The 25,895-nt window shown below is 42.4% G+C and overlaps 1 protein-coding gene across 1 annotated transcript in view; it reads right to left on the bottom strand.

Moving 5' to 3' along the window:
* Nucleotides 1-25,895, bottom strand: part of C1H10orf90 (chromosome 1 C10orf90 homolog) — a 102,159-nt gene that overhangs the window by 27,748 nt on the left and 48,516 nt on the right. Inside the window, exons 4-6 of the mRNA XM_052174473.1 lie at nucleotides 8,337-8,621; nucleotides 5,278-5,456; nucleotides 2,469-2,646 (exon numbers count right to left, since the gene is read on the bottom strand). Coding sequence (XP_052030433.1) covers nucleotides 2,469-2,646; nucleotides 5,278-5,456; nucleotides 8,337-8,621 — 642 coding nt within the window. The remainder of the gene's footprint in view (nucleotides 1-2,468; nucleotides 2,647-5,277; nucleotides 5,457-8,336; nucleotides 8,622-25,895) is intronic.

Below are 25,895 nucleotides of genomic sequence, written 5' to 3'. Positions count from 1 at the left end.
CAGTGTTGCATGCCCCCCACATACAAAAGATACATTCAAGTCCAAATTCCTCAAACTGTGACTGTGACCTTCTTTTGACCTTGTCATTGGAAATATGGTCCTTGCAAATATAATCAAGTTAGTATGTGGCCATACTGGATGGGTGGAATTTAGCTTTGAATGAAAAGAGAAAATGTGGATTCAAGATCACACAGATAGGAAGAAGGTCATGCAAAGACAAAGGCAGAGACTACAGGGGCCACTCACCAGCCAAGGAGCACCAGGGATGGCCAGAAGCCACCACAGCTGGGAGAGATGTGACACGCATGCTCTATTCTGAGCCTCCAGACAAGAATGGCCCTTCAAGGTACCTTAATTTTGACCCCTGATCTCCAGAACTCTGAGAGAATGCATGCCCATGGTCTTAAACCAGCATGCATGTAGCAATTTCTTACAGTATGCCAGAAGAGAAATGCAGGCATGCAAAGGCCATACCCGCTCTGATACTGTGGCCATCACTATGGCGCAGCTAGAAGGTCTACTCAGGAGAGGAAAAGCTCAGCATTGACAGCTGCTGCAGTTTGGACCTATAGCATCCTCCTGTGTGTGAAGTGCTCGGTGCCTAGCTTGGAGCTGCAGGATGGTAGCAGACACTTTAAGAGATAGGGGTAAAGTGGGCATTCTCAGGTCACTGGAGGTGTGCCCTTAAAGGAGACTATGAGACCCTGGTCTCTTTTTTCCTTCTCTCATTTGCTTCCTGGTTGCCACAAGATAAGCAGCTTTGTCCCACTTTGCACATCTCATTGTTCATTGTGCATCGCTGCCTTGCCATAAAGCAATGGTGTTAACCAATCATCCCGAAACTTCAAAAACTGAGCCTAAATCAACCCCTTTCTCCTTTGAAGTTGATTTGTCTCAAGTATTTGTCATAGTGATATAAAGTTAACAGATACATCACTATCCTGAAGAAGTTCCCTATGGCCATCTGTCTGCTTCTTCTTACACAAACCAAAGGCTGAAAACTGAGATTTTCCAATGTTAGCTTGGGTATGCCTGCGTCCATATTGTGCTTATCTGTTGACATCAGTGTCGGTAGCCCAATTCTTTTGACCAAGTTACATTGTCAGTAGCCTAACTCTTTTGACTAAGTGACATCGTTTCTACCCAATATGAATGACGGTGCCAAGGGGATACTTCCACTGTGGTTGGGATCTGGTCTTCACAGTGCCTTGAGATATCTGTGCCTGAAACAGATGTTCTTTGTTGAGCCAGAACTAAACAGTCTCCTAGAGAATATACCTAGATCAAGCCTGTGTCCTACACCTAGTATGATGGGCCAGCTCTTTGCACATCTGTCTGGTTGGCTTCTGTTTCTAATCTTTCTGGAATGTGCCATGGATGGAAGCAACAGGTAACTTGCCAGATCCCTTGAATGAAAACAAGGCATTCAACTGTGTTCTTGCTGGGGTCTCTAGAAGGCTCTCTTAAAGTGCTCTGAATGCAGGAAGAAGTCGGTCTACCCAGAAGGGAGTCTAATAGGAACTAATTACAGAAGCCTTCTTCTCTCTCCCTGCTTCCCCCTCCTCTTGAGACCTTGGTAAGCTTTGCTAAGCTGCACTTTATTCAATATGCTATGATCCCCAGAGGACTTCTACTCAGAATCATACTATGATTTCACATCCTGGGGGCCAAAACATTTTCCTAAGAAGAGAGTAGTTCTTATTTCTGTATTCACACTCATAAACCAGAGACTTTTCCAAGCCCTCAAATTTTAAGATTTGGGTTGGCAGGCCCTATACAAGTATTCTGATGTCCCTGGTCCTTGCCTTCATCTCTTGTTATTCTTGCTAGTTCAAGGGCCTATTTATGAGGGTCTATGAAAATTAAAAAAAAAAAAAAACCTGAGGTCATCTTGCTCACAGTGATATTCCCAGTGATACTCCAACATGGGGCTGGGCCTAGAAAAAGTTCCTACTAACTCCTTCTTCTATGAGTGAGTGAGTGGGTGAGTGAGTGAGTGCCCTTCCTCTCAGGATCATCTTGACCCTAACCTTACTGTGCTGGGCAAGCTGGCCATCCTTCCTCTGAGCTCACAGCAGGAAGAGGTCTCCAAATGACAAATGTTGATGCAAACAAGCTGGAGTCAACTTCTTGCCCCAGGTCTGTTTTGCAATCTATAAAGGGCAAGGGAGATCACTTGCAAGCCTCTATTAGGAGCCAAGAATTTGAACTCGCTATCCTGGCTCCTACAGTGGTGTGGCTCCTTTCCCAGTTACAATGGTGAATTTGTGTCCCAAATTATTTCTGCTGAGTTGCATGCCCATATGTAACCTCTCAAAATGAGCTGGCTCCCAGAGCCTGCTTCAGGATGCTGAAGTTTGTGCATGCCAGTGGCGTAATTTGGAATCATCATCCCTTCAGTGAAGGCTCCAGGCCGGAGAGTATTTGTCCCCTGTCTGTTCAGGCCTCCCGAGCCACCTGCAGCTTACCGCTAAGAGGATGGGGAATGGTGAACTGCTTCTTGTTGGCGCGGACAGGAAGTAGGCTCTGCTTCTGCTCCATGCTCTCCTTTTGTTGGGTTTTCCTTTGCTGTACCTTGTGCTTAAGCTTTTGCAGCCGTTCTTGTGAGCGAGAAATGAACTGAGGTCTATGGACTTCCAGTGCTTCCTAATTGGAACAAAGAACAGACTTTGGTTTTTAAGAGAAGGGAGACAAGGTAGCAATACACCCATCTGATTTACTCGATAGGAGACAAGAGTGCAACACTCTATGGCAAAAGCTACAGTGCAAATCCAACCCCCAGACCCCCATAACCATGTATAAAGATGGTATGGTCACATGGATGACAAGGAAATGGAGGTCAGTCTAGACAGCAACACAAAACATATTGTATCAGGACCAAGAAATAACTAGCACTGAAGCCACTGGGTACAGTCAACATCTGCCTGTTTGCTGATTCATGCTACCAAGCCGCTACTCACTGCCGAGGAACCCAAATCTCAGGATTCTGTAATTCCATATTCTAAGAGACATGGGTGGGGCTAGAAGGCAGGTGCTAGAAATGTGCATACTCATTCCTGCTGGGGGTAGAGTCTTAAGAATACAGGAATGGTTCCCTGGTGTGCACTAAAGAGGACTACTTCTCCTGGATAGATAGAGGTAGAAGGCTTTGCTATACAGAGTGGTTCTATGAGCTTCATAGGACAGCTTCACATCTCCTTGTTCAAAGAAACATGTGCAGGGCTGTAGTGACATTTTAGAATTTTGGAAATGTTATAAAAATGTGCTTCCATTTTAATCACAAGAGTAGGGATGCAGGGCTGCTTTGGACTCTCCACAGCAGATGACTATGATTTGCCTCATGCTCTAGCAGAGGTATGTTTTTTCCAGCTGCAGATAGTTTATGAAATTGTGTGATGTTTATTTTGGGAACTTTCATAGGATATATAAATGCTAGAGCCCTAATACGTGGACTTGTTGTGATTTGTTAGCAGTTGTGCTCAAAGAAGAAACAAGAAGAAAGAAATTAGAATCAGGGATCCCTATCTCTCTCTGTCCCCTCTATCCTTTCTCTCCTACCTAGAGATAGGGCCTGAAATTGGGTGGCAGGAGGATAAATGGTGGGGAGCCCACAAAGTAGCAAAGACCAGCCACACAGGACTACCATGGGAGACACTGGGGAAGTCACTTATGCCCATCCTCTTTATGAATCCCTGCAGTGATTCTGAAATCTGCTGTATTTATTTATATTAGACAGATATAAACAACAAGGTTCAAGGTAGCTTAGTAGACAATGTGCTGACCCTCAGCAGTATAAGTTCACACTTATCCCCTGATACCATTCATTCTCCCAACTTCCTATTTCTTGAATATCTTTGCCTAAAATTGTTCTATTAATAGCAGTATTGATGGCAGCCATACCCACTTCTAGTAGGCCTTACTGAGTCTTTAAGGTCAACCAGAGCATCACAGTACCTCACAGACTGCCTTGTGCAAGAATGGGTCCCACATGACTGTCTCCATGCTAGGCTGTAGAGCAGTGGTTCCCAACCTTCCTAATGCTTCATTCTTTAATACAATTTCTCATGTTGTGGTGACCTCCAACCATAAAATGATTTTCATTGCTACTTCATAATTATAATTTTGTTACTATTATGAATAATATAAACATCTGTATTTTCTGTTGGTCTTAGGCCACCCCAGTGAAAGGTCCATTTGACTTCCAAAGAAGTCATGACTCACAGGTTGAGAAACATTGCAATAGAGACACACGTTGCATCTCATTTACTTAGCTCTCACAGGCATTGTCCTGGGTCTGCCTATGGCAGGTGCTCAGGACAGGCTTGCTGGGTGTGCTGCAGGGTTGAAGTGTCCTTTGGTCCTAGTCCCTTCCCTGCTCACTGAGGGCTCAGAGAGGAACACATCATGAGCTCCATCTGCATTCATGCTTGGGCCTCTGGAAGCTGCACTGATAAAGGAGTCTCTTTGGCAATGCTAGCCATTAGCTACTGAGTAAGTGACTAAATGTGCTTAGGGGAGGGTCAAGGCTGAAGATAAACTCCCTGAGGATGCCCTTGCTGGTTCAAGTGTGGCTGCAGTGTTACTGCTCATGCATCTGATGACGTCTTGAAGTTTGGGATTCTGGGGACACCCTAAATGTTTTTCACAGGCTCATTAAGGTCCAGGGATGCAGCAGTGAGCTTCCTTTATATTTGTGGGGAGTTGCACCCCATAGCAAGTGCCTTCCCAGAAAGTGTATGTAATTGCACAGTGTGCAAGTAGCAGCAATTTTCTCTGAGGTCATCTGCCATGTTAAATGTTATAACTTTGATCAATATATGCATGTTACTTCTCTAACCAGAGGAGCAGCTAAAAAAATATCTCCCATGGCCTTCAGCTCATGAACACACAACTTGGGAAGCTTTCAGAATTGTTCAAAAGCTGTGCACCCTCATCTGACTATGGGATGTTTAGGGGCTCTCATCTGATAGGGGTCTTTTGAAAAATCAAATGTGATATGACCCCATGTGATGTCTGGGCACCCTTTTATTGCCATAGTCATTGACATGGTTGGTAGTACCAACAATCCTTATTCTTACTTGGGGAAGTCAAGTGTATTGTTTCCATGAGGCAAATAGCAGAAGAGAAGTTTAGAAAACATCAGGGAAGGGTCAGAGTGACAGACAGAAAGACTAGGAGTCATAGGCAGAAGTGAAGTCAGGTGCATGCCACACTCCTCAGGAGAGACCTCCCCTCTACTAGAGTTAAGCTGGGATGGGGATATGTCAGAAGTTTTACCTGCAAAGTCATAGAGCTTGCCAGCAGAGGCTCATAACTATCTTCCGATGGGTCAGAGCTCCGTGGTCCCTCTGGGGTTGATGGAGAGGGGGTTGCTGGTGAGGGCTCAGGTGTGACAGTGGGGTCTTCATGCTTCTCACATTCCTTTAGTTTTACAACCAAGTCACAGCACGTGTAATCTAGGAAAACAGATATGTAATAAATTTAGAAGGCACTCAGTAGCTCTCCTGCCCGGCTGCCTGACAGGGGAGGAAGACACACAAGACAATTTAGAAAATAGAAATGCCAGTGAGTTATTAATGGGCCTTGTTAAGCTGACGAGATCCAGCCTCATCACAGACCTTCCCAGCTGCCCCAGTCACTGCAGCAGTCATCCGGAGTCTGTGACTGGCTAGTTAGGCCATGGAGGTGTTCCTTAGATTGTAGTGTTCAGAATGCCTTTGCTCAAAATGAAAGGAGACTTTTCTAGTCTGGATCTCATATTAAGTGTGTCCTGTGTAATTATTACAGTTCACTTGTTTCAAGACAGCATATTAATCTGCCTTGTGTTTGCCGCACTAATGATATAATGACTGGGGATGGTGTTCAATTATGCATCCCTCCCCTTCATTTTCCAGAGTCCACCACTAGCCTCACAGAAGCAATCGGAAGAGTTTCTTTCTCGAAGCTGGCAGAGCCCTTTCCTGGGGCCATTTTAGTTTCTCTTTGTAGAAAGGGTCAAAAATTAATTGATCCCTTGGTGCTGCAGGTAGAGCCAAATCCTGGGGTTAGTGGAATAGCATTAGTAACTGTTCCAGGCCACCTCCTGACCAAGCCTCGGTCTGCAACGCTGGATAGATCCTTCATTACCCTTAGCCCACTCTTCCCTTTTGATCTCTACTCTGCAGTACCATCTCAGCTCCAGCTTCACCTAACCCCTCCTTTGTCCTAATCCAGCATCTTCCTGCCCTGTATAGCCTCTGATCTCCATTAAGTGCCTTTGGTTCTCCTTCCTGGAGAATCCCCACCTCCAGGCTGAGACCTAATGGCCAGGACACCTCTCTGCCTTCCTAAGGTAGGATGCATCCCTGGCTCCTACATTCTGCAGCATAGTTGTGAGGTGGCTTGTAGGAGGATGTCTTAATCTCCCTGGACCATCTTAGAAGTGGGTGGTTCTTCTGGGAGAGGCAAGGTGCCTATGGGGAGGCTCTCCTGGCTACAGGAGACAGTTCATCCAAGCTCCTGGTATCATTCATTGTTTACAGCTGTATCCTCTCTGGCTAGATCCTTTCCCTCCTCAGGCCCCTCAGCCCCCACCTATCCCAGGCCCTCTTGACTCTTCCTCCACTTCTTGTCACATGATTCTCGACCAAGGCCACATGACTTAGAGGTGCTTAGATCATCCTCCCAGCCTTCAAGCACTTTTTCTTCTTCCTTCTAGAGGATCACTTCATTGTCCCACTTTCTCTTTAGGCCTAACTAGTAGCTGAGGCTAGCTCAGGTCTAGCCACCAGCCAGCACCCTCTTCCTCCAAAGTTAACCCCACTCTCTACCACTCTGTTCTCATGTCTGCATGTGAACACCTCCCCCCATGCCCCCCCCCAACCCCCGGCTCACAGAGAAACTAAGAGTCGTCACATCTCTTTCCTCCGTCATCCTTCTGTGAATATGGTAACCCTGGGCCCAGACCTAGCAGGATGCCTCCTTACTGTTCATGGCATCTGCTCCAAGATCCAGAATATCTTCACCCAGACCTCTTCTAGAGATCTGCTCTCTCCTCACTGACACTCTCAACCTGGTTCCTCCCCTGTCTTTCATACTGCTCCTGAAACCATCACCTGGAGTGTAAACCCACTGAGATTCTTTATTTCAAAGTCTTGGCCCTGCCTGCCATCCAGACTCCTGTGATGGGTATAGGGGGCCTTCCGACTTAAACCATTGTGCCCTTAGAGAATCAAAAGTCCCTGGCTCTGGTGCTGGTCTTCTGGGCTCCTTGCAATTTTCCAAAGTAGCCAAGGACCTCCTGAAACTCTTCGCTTTGTACACGTTCCCCTTCATCTTTCGTGTGTGTGTGTGTGTGTGTGTGTGTGTGTGTTTTCTGAAGTATGATTTTGAAATCTCTAATGGCATTGACATCTCAAATGCCAGCTCAGAATCATTTGGACAAAGATGTCTGCTCAGACCCTCCCCGAGTGTGGGCCATCCTCAGGCTCCTCATTGTTCACCTAGTTATGCATAGCAGACCTGTGCTTCCTGCACCTTGAAGAGTAGAGCAAGTGCTTAATAAATGCTTTTTCAATCAATTGGCAGTTAAAAACCTAAGAACCAACTCCCAGTAATATTACCTTTGCCAATTAACATAGTCATTTAATTTTTATCATCCCAAATCATACGATCTTGTATATGTCTTTCTGTCCCTTTCTAAGTTCTTTAAAAAATGTCTTCAGGGTGATAGAAGGTCCAGATTCTCTCCCTTACATCAGTAGGCACCAGAGGCTATTCTCTGTTGTGTTATTATTTTTATATGGAATTGTTTACAACAATATTTAGGAGTGGTCAGCAGCTTTACCTGCAGGGCTATGAACCCTATGTCCAACTTGGCTCTTTCTATTTCCTCTGTGGGAAATGGTGATGGGGACCTGCCTATGTCCACTAGGGCCCAAGTTGCTCATTTTAAATGTTAGCTGTGTGTCAGGAGCGGTATCTCTTAGCTATTATTTCTGTCGGCCAGTTAGTGGGAGCCTGGGCAGTCCCAGAGATATGTTACTTTAGGGGCTGCTGCACTAGCACCCCAGACCTTCCAAAATAGAGGCTGCAATGCCCCTTGGGTAGCCTCCTGGTCTTTATGGCTGGCGCTAGCCTTGGGTGTAGTAAGTCTGGAGGGTTCATAATTTGTATAGAGCTGCCTTCTATCTGTTTGTTGAATACAACCTAACCACCATGTCTACTTGTTGGTCCTGATCTTTTTCCTCTGACACCTTCATAAGGCCAGCGTGTATGAACCATCCCGGAAAGGCACTGAGCTATTTTCTGTATGCATGTTAAGAGAGAGCCCAGTGACTGCCACCCTTCCTCCTTACCTTTGTGGAACTGTGCTTCTATCTGAACAGCACCATCTTCCTGCACAGAGGCACACACTGTTTGTAAAGGGCAATAAAACCCAGGCAGAGGGACTCTGGGTGTCATGAAGTATGGGTGTCGCCTCTCGTGGGACTCAGAAAGGATGCTAGGCTGACCATCACTGCTTGATGAACTGTCCCCATCAGGAGGGAAGTGTTTAATAGGCTTCTGTCCCACTGGGAAAGCGGGAAGAGTTCTTTGTGCTTCTTGCTGCTGCTTCTTGCCTTCAGAAAGTACATTTGTTTCTATTAAAAATAAAATGAGAGTTGACTCACATTATTATATGAGCCGACCTCTCGAGTGCCTGATGTGTTGTTGCCCCTTTGCTCTTCTGGCTGGTGGGCTACAGCAGGGCTACCAGGAATAGTAGGTAGTAGTTGATACAGTTACATTTCTCATACGTGGTTATTATCCCTGACCATGAGCTGTAGGTTAGGTGTTGTATTTGCATATACTGTTACCATGAATTTGGCTTCATTTGTATATATTACCACATATTTAGCTGGAATGGGACTATTCCCAGTGGTGGCCTTGGGAAGTAGCATCATCTTCCCTATCATGCTCAGCAGAATGGGGGAAATGGAGTATCTTGAATATGGGTGTAACTGGCAGTACCTGAGTTCAATTCTACCTCTATCACTTAATCTCCATAGCCTCATCTGTAAAATCAAGATGAGATAATAACAGAACGAGTGACTATTAGATAGTATTCATTTACCATATCATCAGGTTTTACATAACAAATATAGAACTAGAATATATGCTACAGAATGTATTCGATTATGTCTAATGTACCAACTAACATTATTCATGTAAATATTAAAAGAAGTAAGAAGAAAATAACGATGCTTAGAGCATTTTATAGACACTAAGCATTTGGTTAGTTACTATATTGATTTGTTCCTAATATTACAGAGCTACTGATATCATGCTGTGTGATATAGCAAGTGCAGAGACGTGAAGCAGAAGATCATGACCTTGTCAAGCTCTGATGAAGAGGTGGTTCCATAGCTATATGGAACCTGCTGTCTCTACAGTGTGACAATCGATTCCCCAGAAACCTGTGTACACCAATCAGGACCGGTGAAGGAAGCTATACACATCTGTGCTTTGCAGCAGCTCAAAGAGGTAGGTGTTCTTGAGTAAATGGGTGTTCACCAAATGCTCCGTTGCATGCGATACGTTTGGAGAGATACTGTGGTGAGGGAAAGGGTAAAGCAGGCTGAGGGTAGGAATGGAAGTGTAGACACTTTCTTTCTGCTCCCTGTTTAATAGGCTTGGATATAAAAAAAAAACTAAACTTCTTTCAAAATATTCTATAAGTTATTTTTTTTAAAGATGCCTGTTTTAAATAAAGTCATGACTTCTGGAGTTACTGTCATCCCATGCAGATGTTCCTAAAGGAAATGGCGCCATTGGAGGTGCAAGCCTCTAAATGCTTATGTGCTGTGTCAGAGAAAAGTGGTGGGTACCACTGGAGTAATGGAAGGAGATTCACACTTTAGTTTTCTTGAGTGTGTCCTATATAGGAAAGCATGGATCCATGGCACCTGCTCTGAGCATGTCACTGGTAAGGTGTCAACAATGTCCCAGTTTCTATAGCTGGATTTCCCCTGTGTATCAGACAGCAGCTGGGTATAGGTGAAGCTAGGCCATACCATCCAATGTGAGAAGCAGCGATACTAGAGCATGGGCACCCCTAAAAATCACCTTTATGACTTTGGGGCCTGGCCCAGAGGAATTAAGTTGGCATCTTTTTATTCCTGCCCACTATGAGGGTGAATTTATATTCCCTGTGATTTTTTAAGCCAAACACAGGAAAAATTCCTACCAGTGCCAGGCCAAAGCATTGAGTTTGCAGCAGCTGCTAGACTTTGTTTTAGAAGTGGAGACATCTCCACGCACAATAAAAACTGTATTTTGCTAAATTGTATGGAAACATGCTTATAAACCTTTATGCCAAAAAAAATCACCAATTATGTTTAATTATAAAATACTGTAGGCAGAAAATGGCCTATAACAGTCTACCTTCCTACATGGCTTCCTTTCATTAGAGACACTCAGAAAAAGATGTGCAAAAACCAACTAATTATCAAGGATGCAATCTCTGCCAGCTAAGAGATCATCTGCTCCTACAGTTATTTGAATCAATGAATTTTGTATAGATTTATGGAGTATAAAGAGTCAATATTTCCACCCATGTCGTATCTGTCTTTCCCCAGGCCCTCGCTCCTTTTCCTGTTATTGTTTATCTGCCTCATTGTTCTAATATAATGGGTGTAAGTTTAAGTGTTTTATTTTTGACTTGAAAGGGTTAAAACAATTCCAGAGAGCAGAATGCAGTTCCTACAGTGGGTAACTTATTGGCCATGTGTCTTTCATGAATTCTGTGGGTATCTTACTGATAGTGTGGTTTTTTGTGAGTTCAGAAACATGTCCTGGAAAGCCATGGCAGTGAGAAGGGCCCCTAAATATTTATATGTTGGGGGAGGGGAAAAAGGAATGGGTACATTAGAATAATGATAGTTCGGAGATTCACGGGTTGTTTTCTCGGTGTCTACTCTGCAAGAAAGAATAAGCCCATGACTTGGTCCTGCATAGAGATGGGCAGATAGTATGTACGGCCTTTTTGTCCCATACACTGGGGAGGTTGGACTTTGGGTTCTTCATTCATGCCCTGTATTAATTTTCTCAAGGTTGTAACTAAAATACATAACAGAAACATCCAATGGAAGCAAGGCTTTTGTTGTTACTGCTCTGTGGTTTGAGGGGGATAGATCCCCTCACAGTGGGAGAGCATCATGCTGGAAGTGGTTTCGTGGTAGATCATAGGAGCTTGTGGAACAGCTTCCTCATTTTCTCCTGACCAGGAAGTAGAGGGAACTCAAACCAAAAGCCAAACAGCATGCCCAACCTCTACGGTCCTATATAAGTCAGCAAGGTCTTATGACCTAAAGATTCCATGACCTGCCCAAATGGTGCTCCCAAGAGGGGACTAATTGTTCTAACATAGGAGCTGGTCTGACATGTTTTACACCCATACTACTATGCTTTTGAGTTCATTCTTTACTGCTACAGGCTCTGCTCTGGTAAGAGAAGCATGAAAAGACAGTGTCAATGCCAGGTTTTGTGATTTTTGTCTCCTTCCTGAGTCTGTACATGGAGAGGGTTTGGCACTACACATTTTTTCCTAACAGGAACATATCAGATTCTTTACATGGTGTTACTTGTTACACTAGGGCTCCACTCTCCAGCTAACTTGCATGCCCTAGAATTGAGCTAGATACTAGAAAGCAGATACCAACAGAAGATGCTGCCCAGCAGTTACAAAATAACAAAGAAACAAATAGATGCTATATCCTTGTCTGGGAAGAACATTGGGCCATCAAGTATCATCTACTTATGCCTTTATTAATCTCACTACACTTGTATGGTTTTAATACCAAAATTCTATATACCATACCCAAAGCCACTGTCCTGTCACTGTGTCTATCTTTTGAAGGCTTCCAAAACAGAGTTTATCAAAGTTGTAGGGCCAGAAGTTAGCAGCAAATCGTGTTCTAAACATATATGACTAATCCTAGTGAGACCATGCAGGGCTGCTGTATGGTCAGGCATGCCAGCTAGCGCTTGTGGGTTTGGCAGAATGTGCTACTCCACATTTCTGGATCCTGATCTACCTATATGTAGCAGCAGATCTTAAAACAGATGGAGCATGGAACCAGGAAGCAAGCCAGAGCCTCCAACAGGAGAAGCCTAGTATAAATGGGATTGCAAGGACCTTGGAAATACAAGATCTAGATCAGCCAAGAAGGGGCCTATGCGGGCCAGGCTAGGGCATTACCAGCTTACACAGGTTCTTAGGCCAGCAGGAGAACAAGGTGGGCATCTCTCTGGATACTTTACCTCCAGTGGCAGGAATATACCACCATTCATGCTGACTTGATAGAGAAAGTTACTTTCCTGTTTCTTTCCCAATCTCTAGAAGACATAGAAATTCATAGCTGCAATGTCTGAGGGACTCCAGATCATAGCAGACAGCAACAAAGTGCTGAGCAGCTGCTCACAAAGACAGACACAGCACTAGGACTCTGTCAGTCAGATGTCAAAGGCAGAACATTAAATCCAGAAAAAGTGGACACAAGAGCCCATAAGGGGCAGCTGCGCAAACAGTCCACAGTGCAGGCCAAACTATCATAAGTAGAACTCATGCTTCTGTCACTGATATGTGAACTAGATTAAACTGAACTAGGATGTTGAAGGACTGGAGATTTAAGCTCTCATCTTGGTAAACAAAGACCAAGTTAAGAGCTGGCATCATAGCTTCCCACACCTCCTTAAAACAGATTATATAGATTCTTAATCTACTAAAGAGCCTCCTGTGAATGAAAGCAGGAGCCTGTTTAAGCATAAGTCATGAATTTCCTCTATATATGCATCTAGTGGTCATGATCTCCCTTAAAAGCACAGACCATTGTTCAACTGCCTTCATCTTATAAATGCAGTAGCTGAAGGTTGTGTTGTTGTCTCTGGACCATCAGTTTCTAAACTCAGCTGCAGGGGTGTGTCTCCGGATACCCTGAAGGTTCTAAGGCTATCACTGTTTCTCTAAGTGGCCCCTGACTACCTTTGACCCTCCACCCCACTGCCTTCACAACTCTATGTGTACATCCACTGGATGCATCTGGTTCAGTAAACCTCATAACAATAGCATCTAAACTGGGAACTAGGGAAGTAAACCTGTTGAGAGTGGACTCTCTACCACATAGACACCCACTGTAAATGCAGACACAGGTCCTGCAGAGAGGACTCAAGTTTTCTCTGCAGCACTGGAACATGAGAGGGAGTCTGTTGTAGGAGAGAAAGCAGGAAGGCCAGGATTCTGCATGAGTCATGCTAATGCCTCCAAGGAGGAAGGAAATTACAGGAAAGATGGTGGCTTTCTAAATATGCAACTTCCCCAGCAGGTATGGTTCGCTTTATTCTTTTCCATTCTGTCTTCAATTACAGTGCAAGGAGAATCAAAGAAAGTAGAGCTAGCCTAGTCACTGAGCAAGAATGAGGAAATAAAACATAGCATGGACTCTCCATGAGCATGGCTGGTGAGGATTCCCCCCCCCCTCTTTCTACGTCAGGCTTCATCCTTTGGTGCTTGGTGAAGGGTCTCCTTGTGTGGAGATGGGCATCTCTGTGGTAGTGCCACACCCCACCCACTGCAGACTTCTGTTTAAAATCAGACATTAATTGCGTCAGCATCAGCATATTTCTGCTCAGTCTCTACAGAGCTTACATGACATCCTAATGATGCTGGAGGGAGGGAGGGAAGGAAAAGGGCATAGAGGCAGAGAGGACATGGGGTAAATAACTCCCTCCTGCCTGAGAGGCAGGAGAGTTCTAAGCTGTATTATCTACCAGATCCTCTCATTGTTCCATGCAGCAGAAGCAGATTCACCATCACTGGGATGGCCCTGGGGATAAAGTACTTGCCAAATAAGACTGAAGACAAGAGTCAGGATCTCCAGATTCATGTAAATGCTGGCTGGGTGGGGCAACCAGCCTGAAATTCTAACATTTCAGTGGCCAAGATGGGAGATCCCTGCTGAAGCTGGCTCACTAGAGGGTTGAGCTGAGAGGATCTGAGTTCAATGAAAGACCATTCCTCAGTATGTAGAGAGTGGTTGAAGATGGTACACACACCAACTTCTAGATTCCACACACATCCACAAGTACCTATACACATACAAGTGAATCTGCACATGTAAACATGCAAACACACATGTAAGTGGAGGGTGCTGCAAAGGCTGAGGCATGTGCAGAGGTGAAGCACATTAGAGTCCTTCCCCTGCCAAAACTGAGGCTTCCTGGAGATGCCAGATCTTCTCTGAACAGTGAGCAGCTTTCTTCTAACCACATAGATATCAGCAGTTTTTCTTTCTGAAGGAACAGATAGAGAGGAGGGGCTGATGCCAGGAAAGGCTGGCTTGTAAAAAGTAGCTATAGTCACTGACTATAGAAAGAACTACTGTACAGATTTCACTGTGGCGTTTGAATATGAACATGCAAGTCTAGGTATAAAAAGTACTCTACCTTGAAAGAAAGAGGGAAAAATATCATGTGTCCACTGGTGTTGAGGTTAAGTTCCATACTATGTGGAGAACTGTGCATGCAATTCTCACTTACTGTAAGACTTGTGCATGCAATCACAGCACCCCCAGAAAGAAACTAGAAAGGATGCTTCTTTTCCCAACATCACAATTCTAGAGGTTTAGGATACTGAAATGAAGTCTATACAAACAAAATGTATACAGAGGCAGAAATAACAATTTACAGTCACACATATATGTGCACACTCGCTCTCCACAACGGGACCAGTTTACTACATTGCAAGAATCATCACCAAGACACACAGATTTGTCAGGCATTAGATCAGGTTCTGTGCTGCCCTCAGCTGATATCTCTAGAACATCTATTTTTCCATAGTCCTCATCCAAAAGCACAGCTCCTCTGATCCGGAAGCATTACAGAAAACTCACATTTCAAGTATTTCTCAGAACTTGGTCCTATCCAAAGAGATATTTTTATTTCTCACTAAAATCTTTTTCCATTAAACTAGCTTTTGCTAAGCTAAAAATGTCACAAATGCTGACTGTCAAAAATCTGATATTTAGAAAAGTATTTAAAAATTAAAATATTGGGCTGTGAGTATGGCTCAGTAGAACACTTGCCTAGAGTATCTGAAGCCCTGGATTCTACCTCTTGAACTATTATAAGAAGGCTGTGAAATCTGATATTTTGAGCCTCTCTGACAACACCTACTGTAGCTATCTGGGGCAGGTAGAGCTCCTTTTGTGGACATTAGGATGTGACCTTTCCCTCCATTTATTTTACTATCATGCTGTATATGCTATAGAGGGGTCAGGACCCTTCTCCAAGGTGGGTAGTATACATAAGTTCAGGACTTTCAAGGTATGATGCCAGGAGAGGTAATGCCTTAGTTAGTATATCTTAGTCATTCTAAAAGGGAGGAAAGGGGGCATAGTGGGGGAAATATTGGACCAAAACAAGACTAAAAAACAGCAGGGCAAACTCCAAATTTTACATCTCCATTAAAGTGCTCTTCAGATCTCCAACTCCTTTCAGCTTTGTTAATTCCAACACACTTCTTTCTCTTGAGCTGTTTCCACACCTGGTTTGCGGCTTTTCTCAGCAGGTATCCCACAATTGTGGCATCTCCAACATCTCTGGGACTCCAATGAAATCTAGGCTTTACTTTCATAGCTTCATACAGGGACACCCCTGAAATGTGCCTAGCTTTTCTTGGAGGGAGATTCTAGAACCCCTTTCTTGTATCCTTGACTTTAAAGCCAGAGCCATGTGGCTGAAGCTGCCAAGTTCTGTTTGATGGGGCTGGAACTTGGTTCCCTCATTCAAATACATTTTCATTAGTTTTCTCTTTCTAAGGTTTTCCTTCATTGTTTAAGCTTTTCCTTAATTCATTTTCACAAACTGAAATCTTAGCTAAGTGGGTTTTATTCTAAGGTTACCACTCCCTTTATTCCACTTAACATCAAGATTTTCTTTAAAAGTTTTATCACCTTGAGCACAGGACTTAATTCTATTACTCTTCCTAGTGCTCTTTTTCTCCTAAATCTGTACATCTTGTATTTTTCCCTTGCTCAGCTTACTCCTTTTCATTATAGATCTGCATAAGAATAGTTACTAATGATCTAAAGAACAGAGTCAATACTAGACTGTCTTGAAATCTCCTCTGCCAATACCATTCATCCAAAATGCTTCAATTTTGCCTTAGGTAGACAATGGCAAAAAGCAAACACACTTTTTTTCTAAATTATTACAAGATGACCAATTAATAATATACTTCTCTGCAACCTTTTGAACTAGGATGTCATAATTTATATTAATCTTAGCACCATGGTCTTACATGCTTCCTGCTAGTATGTCCCATTAAGCCCTAATTTAAGCATTCAACTGCTTTCTTAAACCAAAGTCCCAAGCCCACACTCTGCAAGTAAAAAGCCCAGTCAGACCTAGCACAGCAATACCTGCTCCTTAATACTGTCTTAGTCATTGTTCTATTACTGTAAAGAGACACTATGAGGATGACAACTCTTAGAAAAGAAATCATCATATTGGAGCTTGCTTACAGTTTCTGAGGTTTAGTCCATTATGTTTATGGCAGAAAGCATGGCAAGACATGGGATACAAGACACCCAGGATAATCATATCCACCCAAGCCTTCTCTTCCTACCACTAAGAACATGCGTCTACTACAAGCTCCTTTCTTGACCAATGATTGTCAACTCTACTCCATCTCTGGAATAAACCTTGCATTGTACCTAATTGCTAGAAGGCTCATACAAACATCCATATCAGAGAAGTATCCCAAGTCACAGAGCCTTTTCTTGCCTCAGGGGACTCTTTGGTCACCTCAGAAGCTGACATCTGCCTATATGACTATAGATCCTGGTATTAGGAATGTAGGCAGTCTCCAGGGAGCTGTGAAAGCCCACTCATGAGTGAATCACCTCACTTGGGATTTTATTTGCCAAAGGCTTAATGTCAAAGATGAAAAACATGCATTTCTTCGGAAGTATGCACAAGAAGTTGAGAATGTGAAGGAATGGTCTTAAAGGCTCTACATCCATCTAGCTTCCTGGATTGTCCTTCTTTCCATCTAGTCTTAGGCTATACACCAAGGATATATAAAAAGATGCAAACACAAAGCAATCACTAGCTTTACATATGTAAATATACCTGTGTGTATGCAGATGTAGAGACAGAAAAACAGAGAGTTGGTATCTTAGAAAACTAGTATAGGACAGAATTCAGAGTGTAATTATAAGTCTATTACAGACTTATTACATCTGGCTCCAGATGTCAGTCTTATCAATAAATACAAATGGACTAACTCACCTCTTAAAGGAAAATGGGCATTCGGTGTAACTTGAAAAGCAAATAGTCTGACAATGGCTTAATAAAGCATCATGGGAATTTGTGTGCACCTAGTGATTACTGAGTGGAGGCTCCATTCTGGTGGCTTACAAGACACTCCACTAACCTCATTACTGCCTAGTTGTTCTTATCCACAGACATAAAATAAGCCAAGTGAAAGCAGCACAGACCCAAGGTTGAGGTATCATCACAATGGGAAAGATAGTCCCTGCTGTAGAATGGATAGAGGTCATTTGGATCTGCACTGGGCAGAGTGTAGTAGAATAGTCCATCTCACCTATTGCACTGAGCTGAAAGTGATGTCAAAAGTACTAGCCATCCCAAATCATCAAACCACAAATATCAAATAAGGATTAGCCACATGATAGAACCTGGTAAGAATTTGTGGCTAGAGATTATCATCCAAGTTACCAAGTGATGTAAAGGCCCCACAGAAAGCCAAAAGGGAGCAAACACACAAAGTTACCTCCAAGGATCCTAAACCCTCCCATCAACCCAGCTGAACATAGATGAAGCCTCTTGAAGACATCTGGGCCTTACTCTCACCCAGTGACATCTATGCTTAGATTTAAGGTCTTGACCGTCCACACACAGAAAGACCTGGATATTACTACCAGGCATCTCCTTGTGTTTAGTACAACATTCACAGCAATGTTTGCATGCTGCTTCTGAATGTCACATTGTCATGAGCATAAGCCACTATCATGTCATGCTGCCTCCTGAGTTAGCAAAACCATGGCTCTTGTTTAGATGTTGTTTCCTGGCAATAATTTGAACACATCCCCCATTTCCTTCTTTTATGGAAACAAAAAGCAAATGGGCATGCACAAGGCATAGACTTAACAATAGTGAGGAGAAAAAGGGACTTTAGCATGGAGTCAGAAGGAGAAAACCTTCCTTACTTCAAGGTCATGAAACTTGAGCCAAAAACTGCCCAGCTTTGTGTTGAGCAATGAGGAGAATAATCAAGACTAGAAACGTGATTTGCAATGTTAAATATACATGACCAAGATGGGGCCTAAGCCTGTGAGATTTAAAACAAAAAGGATTTTATAATTTTGTTGATGGCTCTGATGACAGACTTTACCTCCTAGGATAGTTTTCAACTAAGAACTTGCTATTCATGGCAGTCTGGGGAGCAGGGTTGGGAAAGAGACAAAAAAAGACACCTGTTTATTATGCGATCCCTCTGCTCCCTCCCGACCCTTCCCCTATTCTTCCTTCTAACCAGTAGGACCTCTGCTCCCCACTTAAGAAGGGTAAAAATACTTCTGACAACCCCACATCAGAAAAGGAAGCATATTTCAAGGTTAGAGGATTCCCATAGAAAAGGCTCTGGGCTTCTTAGTACTGCCTGGGAAGAATTACTTCCGGAGCAGCCAAAAGGGTTTCCTGACCAGGATCCCACCAGCTTTCTCATTCTATCACGTGGTTCACATGCCTCAACCACATCAATCCAACCCAGCTAGAAGCATGTTCTCTGCACACAGTCTTTCCTAAGAATGGCCTGCCCTTTGAAGGCTATTTTTGACAATCGGAATTGGAGACTTTCCCAAAGGTCTCTATGGAAAAGCACATGTTACTGTGTGAAAATAGTAACTAGGAATGAATCAAGCCTCAGAAGGAGGCTGAGTCAGCAAGGCTGGCTGGATACCTCTGCCTTCCTCTCCTGTGACTGTCAGATGTGGACACTTAACACCCTGGCATATCCATCATTTCCCCAAAGGACGGTTCCATAAAATGACATGAACAGGTGGTGTCTCACCAAAGCTCTGCTTTCTGGTCCCTCCCATAGTGTGGAGAATTTCTGAGTTATTTATTTCTCTCTACTAAAGAGATTCTGCAGGAAATAGAACAGTCTATGGACTTTACTCAAGAGACTGCTTAGGCTGGGAAACCTAGAAATGTGTTTAACTGGTTCTTAAAAATCTACTGTCTTGTGAAAGTATTTCCCATATGCCCCAGAGAAGTAAGAAATTTTTTTGTGAAAATTATATATATATATACATGTAATCATGAAGAAAATCACTGAAAATTACCCTCTCCCCAGCCATTGCTTAATATACAAGCCTAAGAGGCTGGAGAGATGGCTCAGAAGAGCAGTGGCTGCTCTTCCAGAAGTCCTGAGTTCAATTTCCAACAACCACATGGTAGCTCAACAACCATCTATAACAGGATCTGAGGCCCTCTTTCAGGTACACAGGTGTACATAGAGTACTCATATATATAAAATTAAAAAATCTTAAAAAATGTATGTGTACACACATACACACCCTATTTGTGAAGTATGATCTGTGATCTGAGACACTATTACTTAAGATTAATATTAACAGTTAAGACTAGAATATAAGAATCTTTAGTTGCCAGTGGCCATCTACCAAAGGAAATCATTAGTGAATATCAGCTTCATTGTTTGATGAATTCTGGCTTTGCAGAAGGACACAAATATGTCTATGTTTCCAGAGTGGTGCTCTCATGACAGTAGGGAAGACTCAATCACCTTCCTGAGCTTAAGCAGCTATGTGGGAGGGGCCCAGCTGTACAGTATCCCTCTCCCACCCCCGTTTCTGACTTGTCCTCTGGACATAGCAGCTGTATCACTGCATCCCCATTACTGGAAACAGTTGGGAGAGAGAGAGAGAGAGAGAGAGAGAGAGAGAGAGAGAGAGAGAGAGAGAGAGAGAGAGAGAGAGAGAGAGAGCGCTACCTGCTGGAGCCAAAAAAGACCCAAGGTTTTAAGTGTACTTGCAATGCAAAGTCAGATCTAAAGAAAGGACAACAACTGGTTTTCCCTTCTGTAAAGACAGTTTCCTTTTGGTGAACAGGCTTTAATTCCCCCTCACATCTAAGGTGTCCTGAATGCTTTAGTCAGATATTTGCACCAGGATGGGGCAAAGGCTTACAGGGTATATAGTGAGGGGCCCAACTTTATTTCTATACCCCACAGGAATGATAGAGTAATTCAGTAATTCCAAATAGAAGTGCACAAAACATTTGGACCTTTGTATAACAAGGCTGCAGATACTGAGAGAAGTGATGGTTTGTCTGTGCATCTGAATGGCCCTCCTGATGTGGCACCTACAGAGCTGGGCCCAGGCAACACACTGTCAGAACTGAATTACCAATTACACTAATTTCTCAGCAAGGTCTGGTCACTAGGGTAAGTGTAGGATCCCACTGTTTGTCTGGCATTGGGGAAAAGAACATACTATGAGATAAAGTTCAACCAGAAGGCACAAGCCTCCCAGCAAGTACTGCAAACCCTTTCTTATGTCGGGGGGCCAAGAGCTAGGCCAGAGAAAGGACCTCTGAAATCCCAAAGGCTCTTAAGCTTTGATCCAACCCACCTCACATGGAAGGCTGACTTGAGCAGAGCTACCCACTCAAGAATGCAGCACGGGATGTACCCCATGTCAAAGCTGCCCTCTGGCCACAGCCGGGTGCTATTTATACACTTGGGGATTAGCCTTTTTCTCCATGAAGACGCCTTTCTCCCATTAGTGCTAATGGCAGTCATGTGGCTGAACCAAAGCCATTTCATCTCCCAGATAGTCTAAAAATACACTGCAGAGAAGGAAAACATATGTATTGTTTTTATTTGGGATTTTAAAATCAAAACAGAAAGGAACTTGGGAGAGCCAAAGCCTTTCTGGTAGTGACTCTAGAGTGCTTACAGGTCTGTACAGGTTTATGCGTTGGGCAATGTGTAAAGTGTGCTAAAGTGAAAGTGGATTACAAGTTTCTTTTCTCATCACTGTGCCATGCCTGGATTTCTGATTAGATGCTAGGACCTGGCTCACAATTTAAGGGTAGTGTCCATCATGGTGGGGAGGCAGAGTAGTACGTGTGATGGCTTGTTCACTTTTAGCATATCAGAAAGTGGGGACAGGATAGGGGAGCAGGGCCAGACTATGAACCTCAAGACCCATTCCCAAGACTTCCTTCAGCTAGTCCTTGGCTCCTAATGGTTCTGCATTCTCTCCAAACAGTGTAACCATCTGGGGACTAAGTATTCTCACATCCACAACCCTAAACTAGCATAAGGACCTTATTCCTAACAAACATTGCCCATTTTTCTTGAATGACTGGGATACTGGCATGCTTGCTCTGCCTGGTCTGTTGACAAGAAATGATTCCTGCGTGTTGGCTCAGAAGATGAGCATTGTTCCAGAAAAGTCTATTGCAGGGAAAATTTCTAAAAAAGGGAATTGTATTTTCTTAATGACACTGTTACTCACTTGCAACCACAAGAATGAAAGGGAAATGTTAGTCAGATATGAGAAAATCATGCTTCCAATACAAAAATGCTTCTCAGGAAACATGTTTAAGGAAAAAGCAGTAACAAAATGCCAATCAAATGGTGATTAAATGCTAATCAAATACTAATGACACTATTTGTCACACCCAAAATGTCACTGAAAAGCAAGACTTAAAATGAACTCTGTACTCAGTCCCAAATGTGATGTTGCCATCAAATCCCTCTTCTCAGAGACCAGGGGACCCTTTGGAAAAGAAGGTGGAAAGAGTTTAAGAGCCAGAGGGGATGGAGGACACCAAGAAAACAAGGCCTCCAAATCAACATGAACAAAGCTCATATGAACTTACAGAGACTGAGCAGCAGGCATGGGGCCTGCACCAGGTCCTCTAGTCTTACGTTATGGCGTCCAGTCTAGTGGGATTCCTGAGTGTGTGAACCAGTGGTCTCTGACTCTTGTGCCTTTTCTTAGGCTCTTTTCCTTCTGTTGACTTGTTCTGTGCCACTTCAATGTGATAGTTTTTGCTTTATTTTAGAAAATGAACAAATTAATGAATGAAAACCACTAGGGTAAAGGTTAACAATGGAACTGTCACTTGTACCTGCTGGAAGATGGAAAACCAGTGTCCTCTAACACCAGGAATATCAGTCACTCAAGGGTAGGTCTTTTTATTTGGTTACAGTTTGCTTTTTTTGTTTATTTGGTTTTTCTTTGTTTCTATTTGAATGTTTCGTTTTATTTTATTTTCTTGATTTGGATGGGGTTTTTTTTTTTTTATTGTATTGGGCTTTTGTTTGTTTTGAGAAAGTTGGATGGGTGGGAAGTGGGAGATGATATGGAAGCACTTGGGGGAAAATATGATCAAAAATATTTAATTTTTTAAAATAATAAAACATTTAAGAAAGTAGAAAAATACTTTTTATAGAACAGGGGTTAAAGCTATTATTTCAGGAATATTCACAGGAATTATGACTTTTTCAAGTTTATGTGAATAAATTCTAATTTTCCTAGATTAATTCCAAAATGACACTTCAATTTTCACACTTAAAAACTAGATTGTTCTATTTAAATGAGCACATGAGCTTGGTCTAACCCCCAGATAATTCTTCTTTGTGAGACTTACTTCTTTGTGACAATCTCTTGTTCAGAAATATAATTGCACGTGTAGAAATGTTTGGCCTTAAAAACCTATATTATCCCATAATTTTAATACCAACTAATTAAATTCATCTTCAGAAATATTACTGGTCTATTAAAAGTAACATGAAATACAAAAAATAAAATGAACTTCTGGTCAGCCCTGTCTCTCACAGGGTGATAAGCTTTGGGTGTGGCATGCTTGTCTGCCTTCTGTTGTTTCTGACTCTCTAATCTTCCATGTGGCACTATGTCACTCTCTGGGGTCCTTTTCCTGTTGCTTGAATCTGAAAGTATCTTTAAACCTAAGCAATGTTTGGGAATTCTCAAATATTACTTGTCTCTGTTTGCCTATGAAGGTTGTTCCCAGGGACTAGGGACTACAGAGGAGTCTGATCAGCATATCATTTTTAAAAAAATGATGAAGGCATCAAAAAGATCATCCACCATCATCAATTATGTTTCATCACAGAGGTGCAGGGATGGCTCAGCATACATAAATCCATACATATAATCCACCATATAAACACACTGAAACACAAAAACACAGGATCATATCTCACCTTTGAGAAAAATCTAACAACCCCCCTCTCTTTATGATAAAAGTCTTGAGGAGACTAGGGATACAAGGGATATATCCACATAATAAAGACAGTTTACAGCAAGCTCATAGCTAACACCAAATTAAATGGAGAGAAACTCAGAGCAATTCTACTAAAATAAGGAACAAGAAAAGATCTCCCACTGTCTTCATACCTATTCAATATAGTACTTGAAGTCTTAGCTAGAACAATAAGGTAACTGAAGGAGATCAAGGAGTTAAAATTGGAAGGGAAGAAGTTGAAGTACTGCTATTTGCAGATGATATGGTACTATACATAAGTGAGCCTAAAAAATTCCACAGGAAAACACAGTAGGTAAACACTTTCAGCAAATCTGAATACAAAATTAATTCACAAAAATCAGTAGCCCTCCTGCATACAAATGACAAAACTGACAGGAAGGAAATCAAGGAAAAAACACTTCTTACAGTAGCCCCAAATAACATAAAATATTGTTGGGATAATGCTAACCAAGAACTGAAAGACCTGTATGATAAAAAAAATTAAGGTCGCTGAAGAGAGAAATTAAGAAAGATATTAGAAGATGGAAAGATCTCCCATGTTTGTGGTTCAATAGGATTAACATAGTAAAAATGGCCATCCTACACAAAGCAATCTATGGATTCAATGCAATCCCACCAAAGTTCCAACACAATTCTTCACAGATTTTTGAATGAACAATTTTAAGCTTCATATAAAAACCTCCAAAGCAAAGGATAGCAAAACCACTCCAGAATAAAGGGAGAACTATGGGAGGTCTTACCACTTCTAATTTCAAGTTGTACTGCAAAGATGCAGTAATAAAAACAACATGGTATTAACGACACACCTGAAAGCCCTGGAACAAAAGGAAGCCAATTCCCCCAGGAGGAGTAGAAGACAGGAAATCATCAAACTCAGGGCTGAAATCCATCAAGTGAAAACAAAGAGAACCATACAAAGAATCAACTAATCCAGGAGCTGGTTCTTCGAGAAAATCAACAAGATAGATAAACCCTTAGCCAGATTGACCAAAGGGCACAGAGAAAGTATACAAATTAACAAAATTAGAAATGAAAAGGGGGATATAACAACAGAAACTGAGGAAATCCAAAAAATCATCAGATCCTACCACAAAAGCCTATACTCAACACAACTGGAGAATCTGGAGGAAATGGACAATTTCCTTGACAGATACCAAATATCAAAATTAAATGAGGACCAAATAGATCATCTAAACAGTCCCATAACCCCTAAAGAAATAGAAAGGGTCATAGAAAGTCTTCCAACCAAAAAAAGCACAGGACCAGATGGTTTCAGTGCAGAATTCTATCAGACCTTCAAGGAAGACCTAACACCAATACTCTTCAAACTATTCCACAAAATAGAAACAGAAGGAACACTACCCAATTCCGTCTACGAAGCCACAATTACGCTGATACCAAAACCACACAAAGATCCAACAAAGAAAGAGAACTTCAGACCAATTTCTCTTATGAACATTGATGCAAAAATACTCAATAAATTTCTTGCCAACCAAATCCAAGAACACATCAAAACAATCATCCACCATGATCAAGTAGGCTTTATCCCAGGGATGCAGATTTGGTTCAATATACGGAAATCCATCAATGCAATCCACTGCATAAACAAACTCAAAGAAAAAAACCACATGGTCATTTCATTGGATGCTGAAAAAGCATTTGACAAAATTCAGCATCCTTTCATGCTTAAAGTCTTGGAAAGAACAGGAATTCAAGGCCCATACCTAAACATAGTAAAAGCAATATACAGCAAACCGGTAGCCAGCATCAAACTAAATGGAGAGAAACTTGAAGCAATTCCACTAAAATCAGGGAGACAGGGCTGCCCCCTTTCTCCTTATCTTTTCAATATTGTACTTGAGGTACTAGCTCTGGCAATTAGACAACTTAAGGAGGTCAAAGGGATACAAATTGGAAAGGAAGAAGTCAAACTATCATTATTTGCAGATGATATGATAGTCTAACTAAGTGACCCAAAAAACTCCACTAGAGAACTCCTACAGCTGATAAACAGCTTCAGCAAAGTGGCAGGTTATAAAATCAACTCAAGCAAATCAGTAGCCTTCCTATACTCTTAGGATAAGCAGGCTGAGAAAGAAATTAGGGAAATGACCCCCTTCACAATAGCCACAAACAGTATAAAGTATCTTGGGGTGACTCTTACCAAACATGTGAAAGATCTGTATGACAAGAACTTCAAGACTATGAAGAAGGAAATGGAAGAAGACCTCAAAAAAAAAAAAAATGGAAAAACCTCCCATGCTCATGGATTGGCAGGATTAATATAGTTAAAATGGCCATTTTGCCAAAAACAATATACAGATTCAACGCAATACCCATCAAAATTCCAACTCAATTCTTCACAGAGTTAGAAAGAGCAATCTTCAAATTCATCTGGAATAACAAAAAACCCAGGATAGCTAAAACTATTCTCAACAATAAAAGAAATTCTGGGGGTATCAGTATCCCTGACCTCAAGCAATACTACAGAGCAATAGTGTTAAAAACTGCATGGTATTGGTACAGTG

The sequence above is a fragment of the Apodemus sylvaticus genome, chromosome 1 (assembly GCF_947179515.1).
Source record: "Apodemus sylvaticus chromosome 1, mApoSyl1.1, whole genome shotgun sequence".
In the NCBI taxonomy this organism is placed as follows: Eukaryota; Metazoa; Chordata; class Mammalia; order Rodentia; family Muridae; genus Apodemus; species Apodemus sylvaticus.
This window is presented reverse-complemented; position numbering and strand designations above follow the sequence as displayed.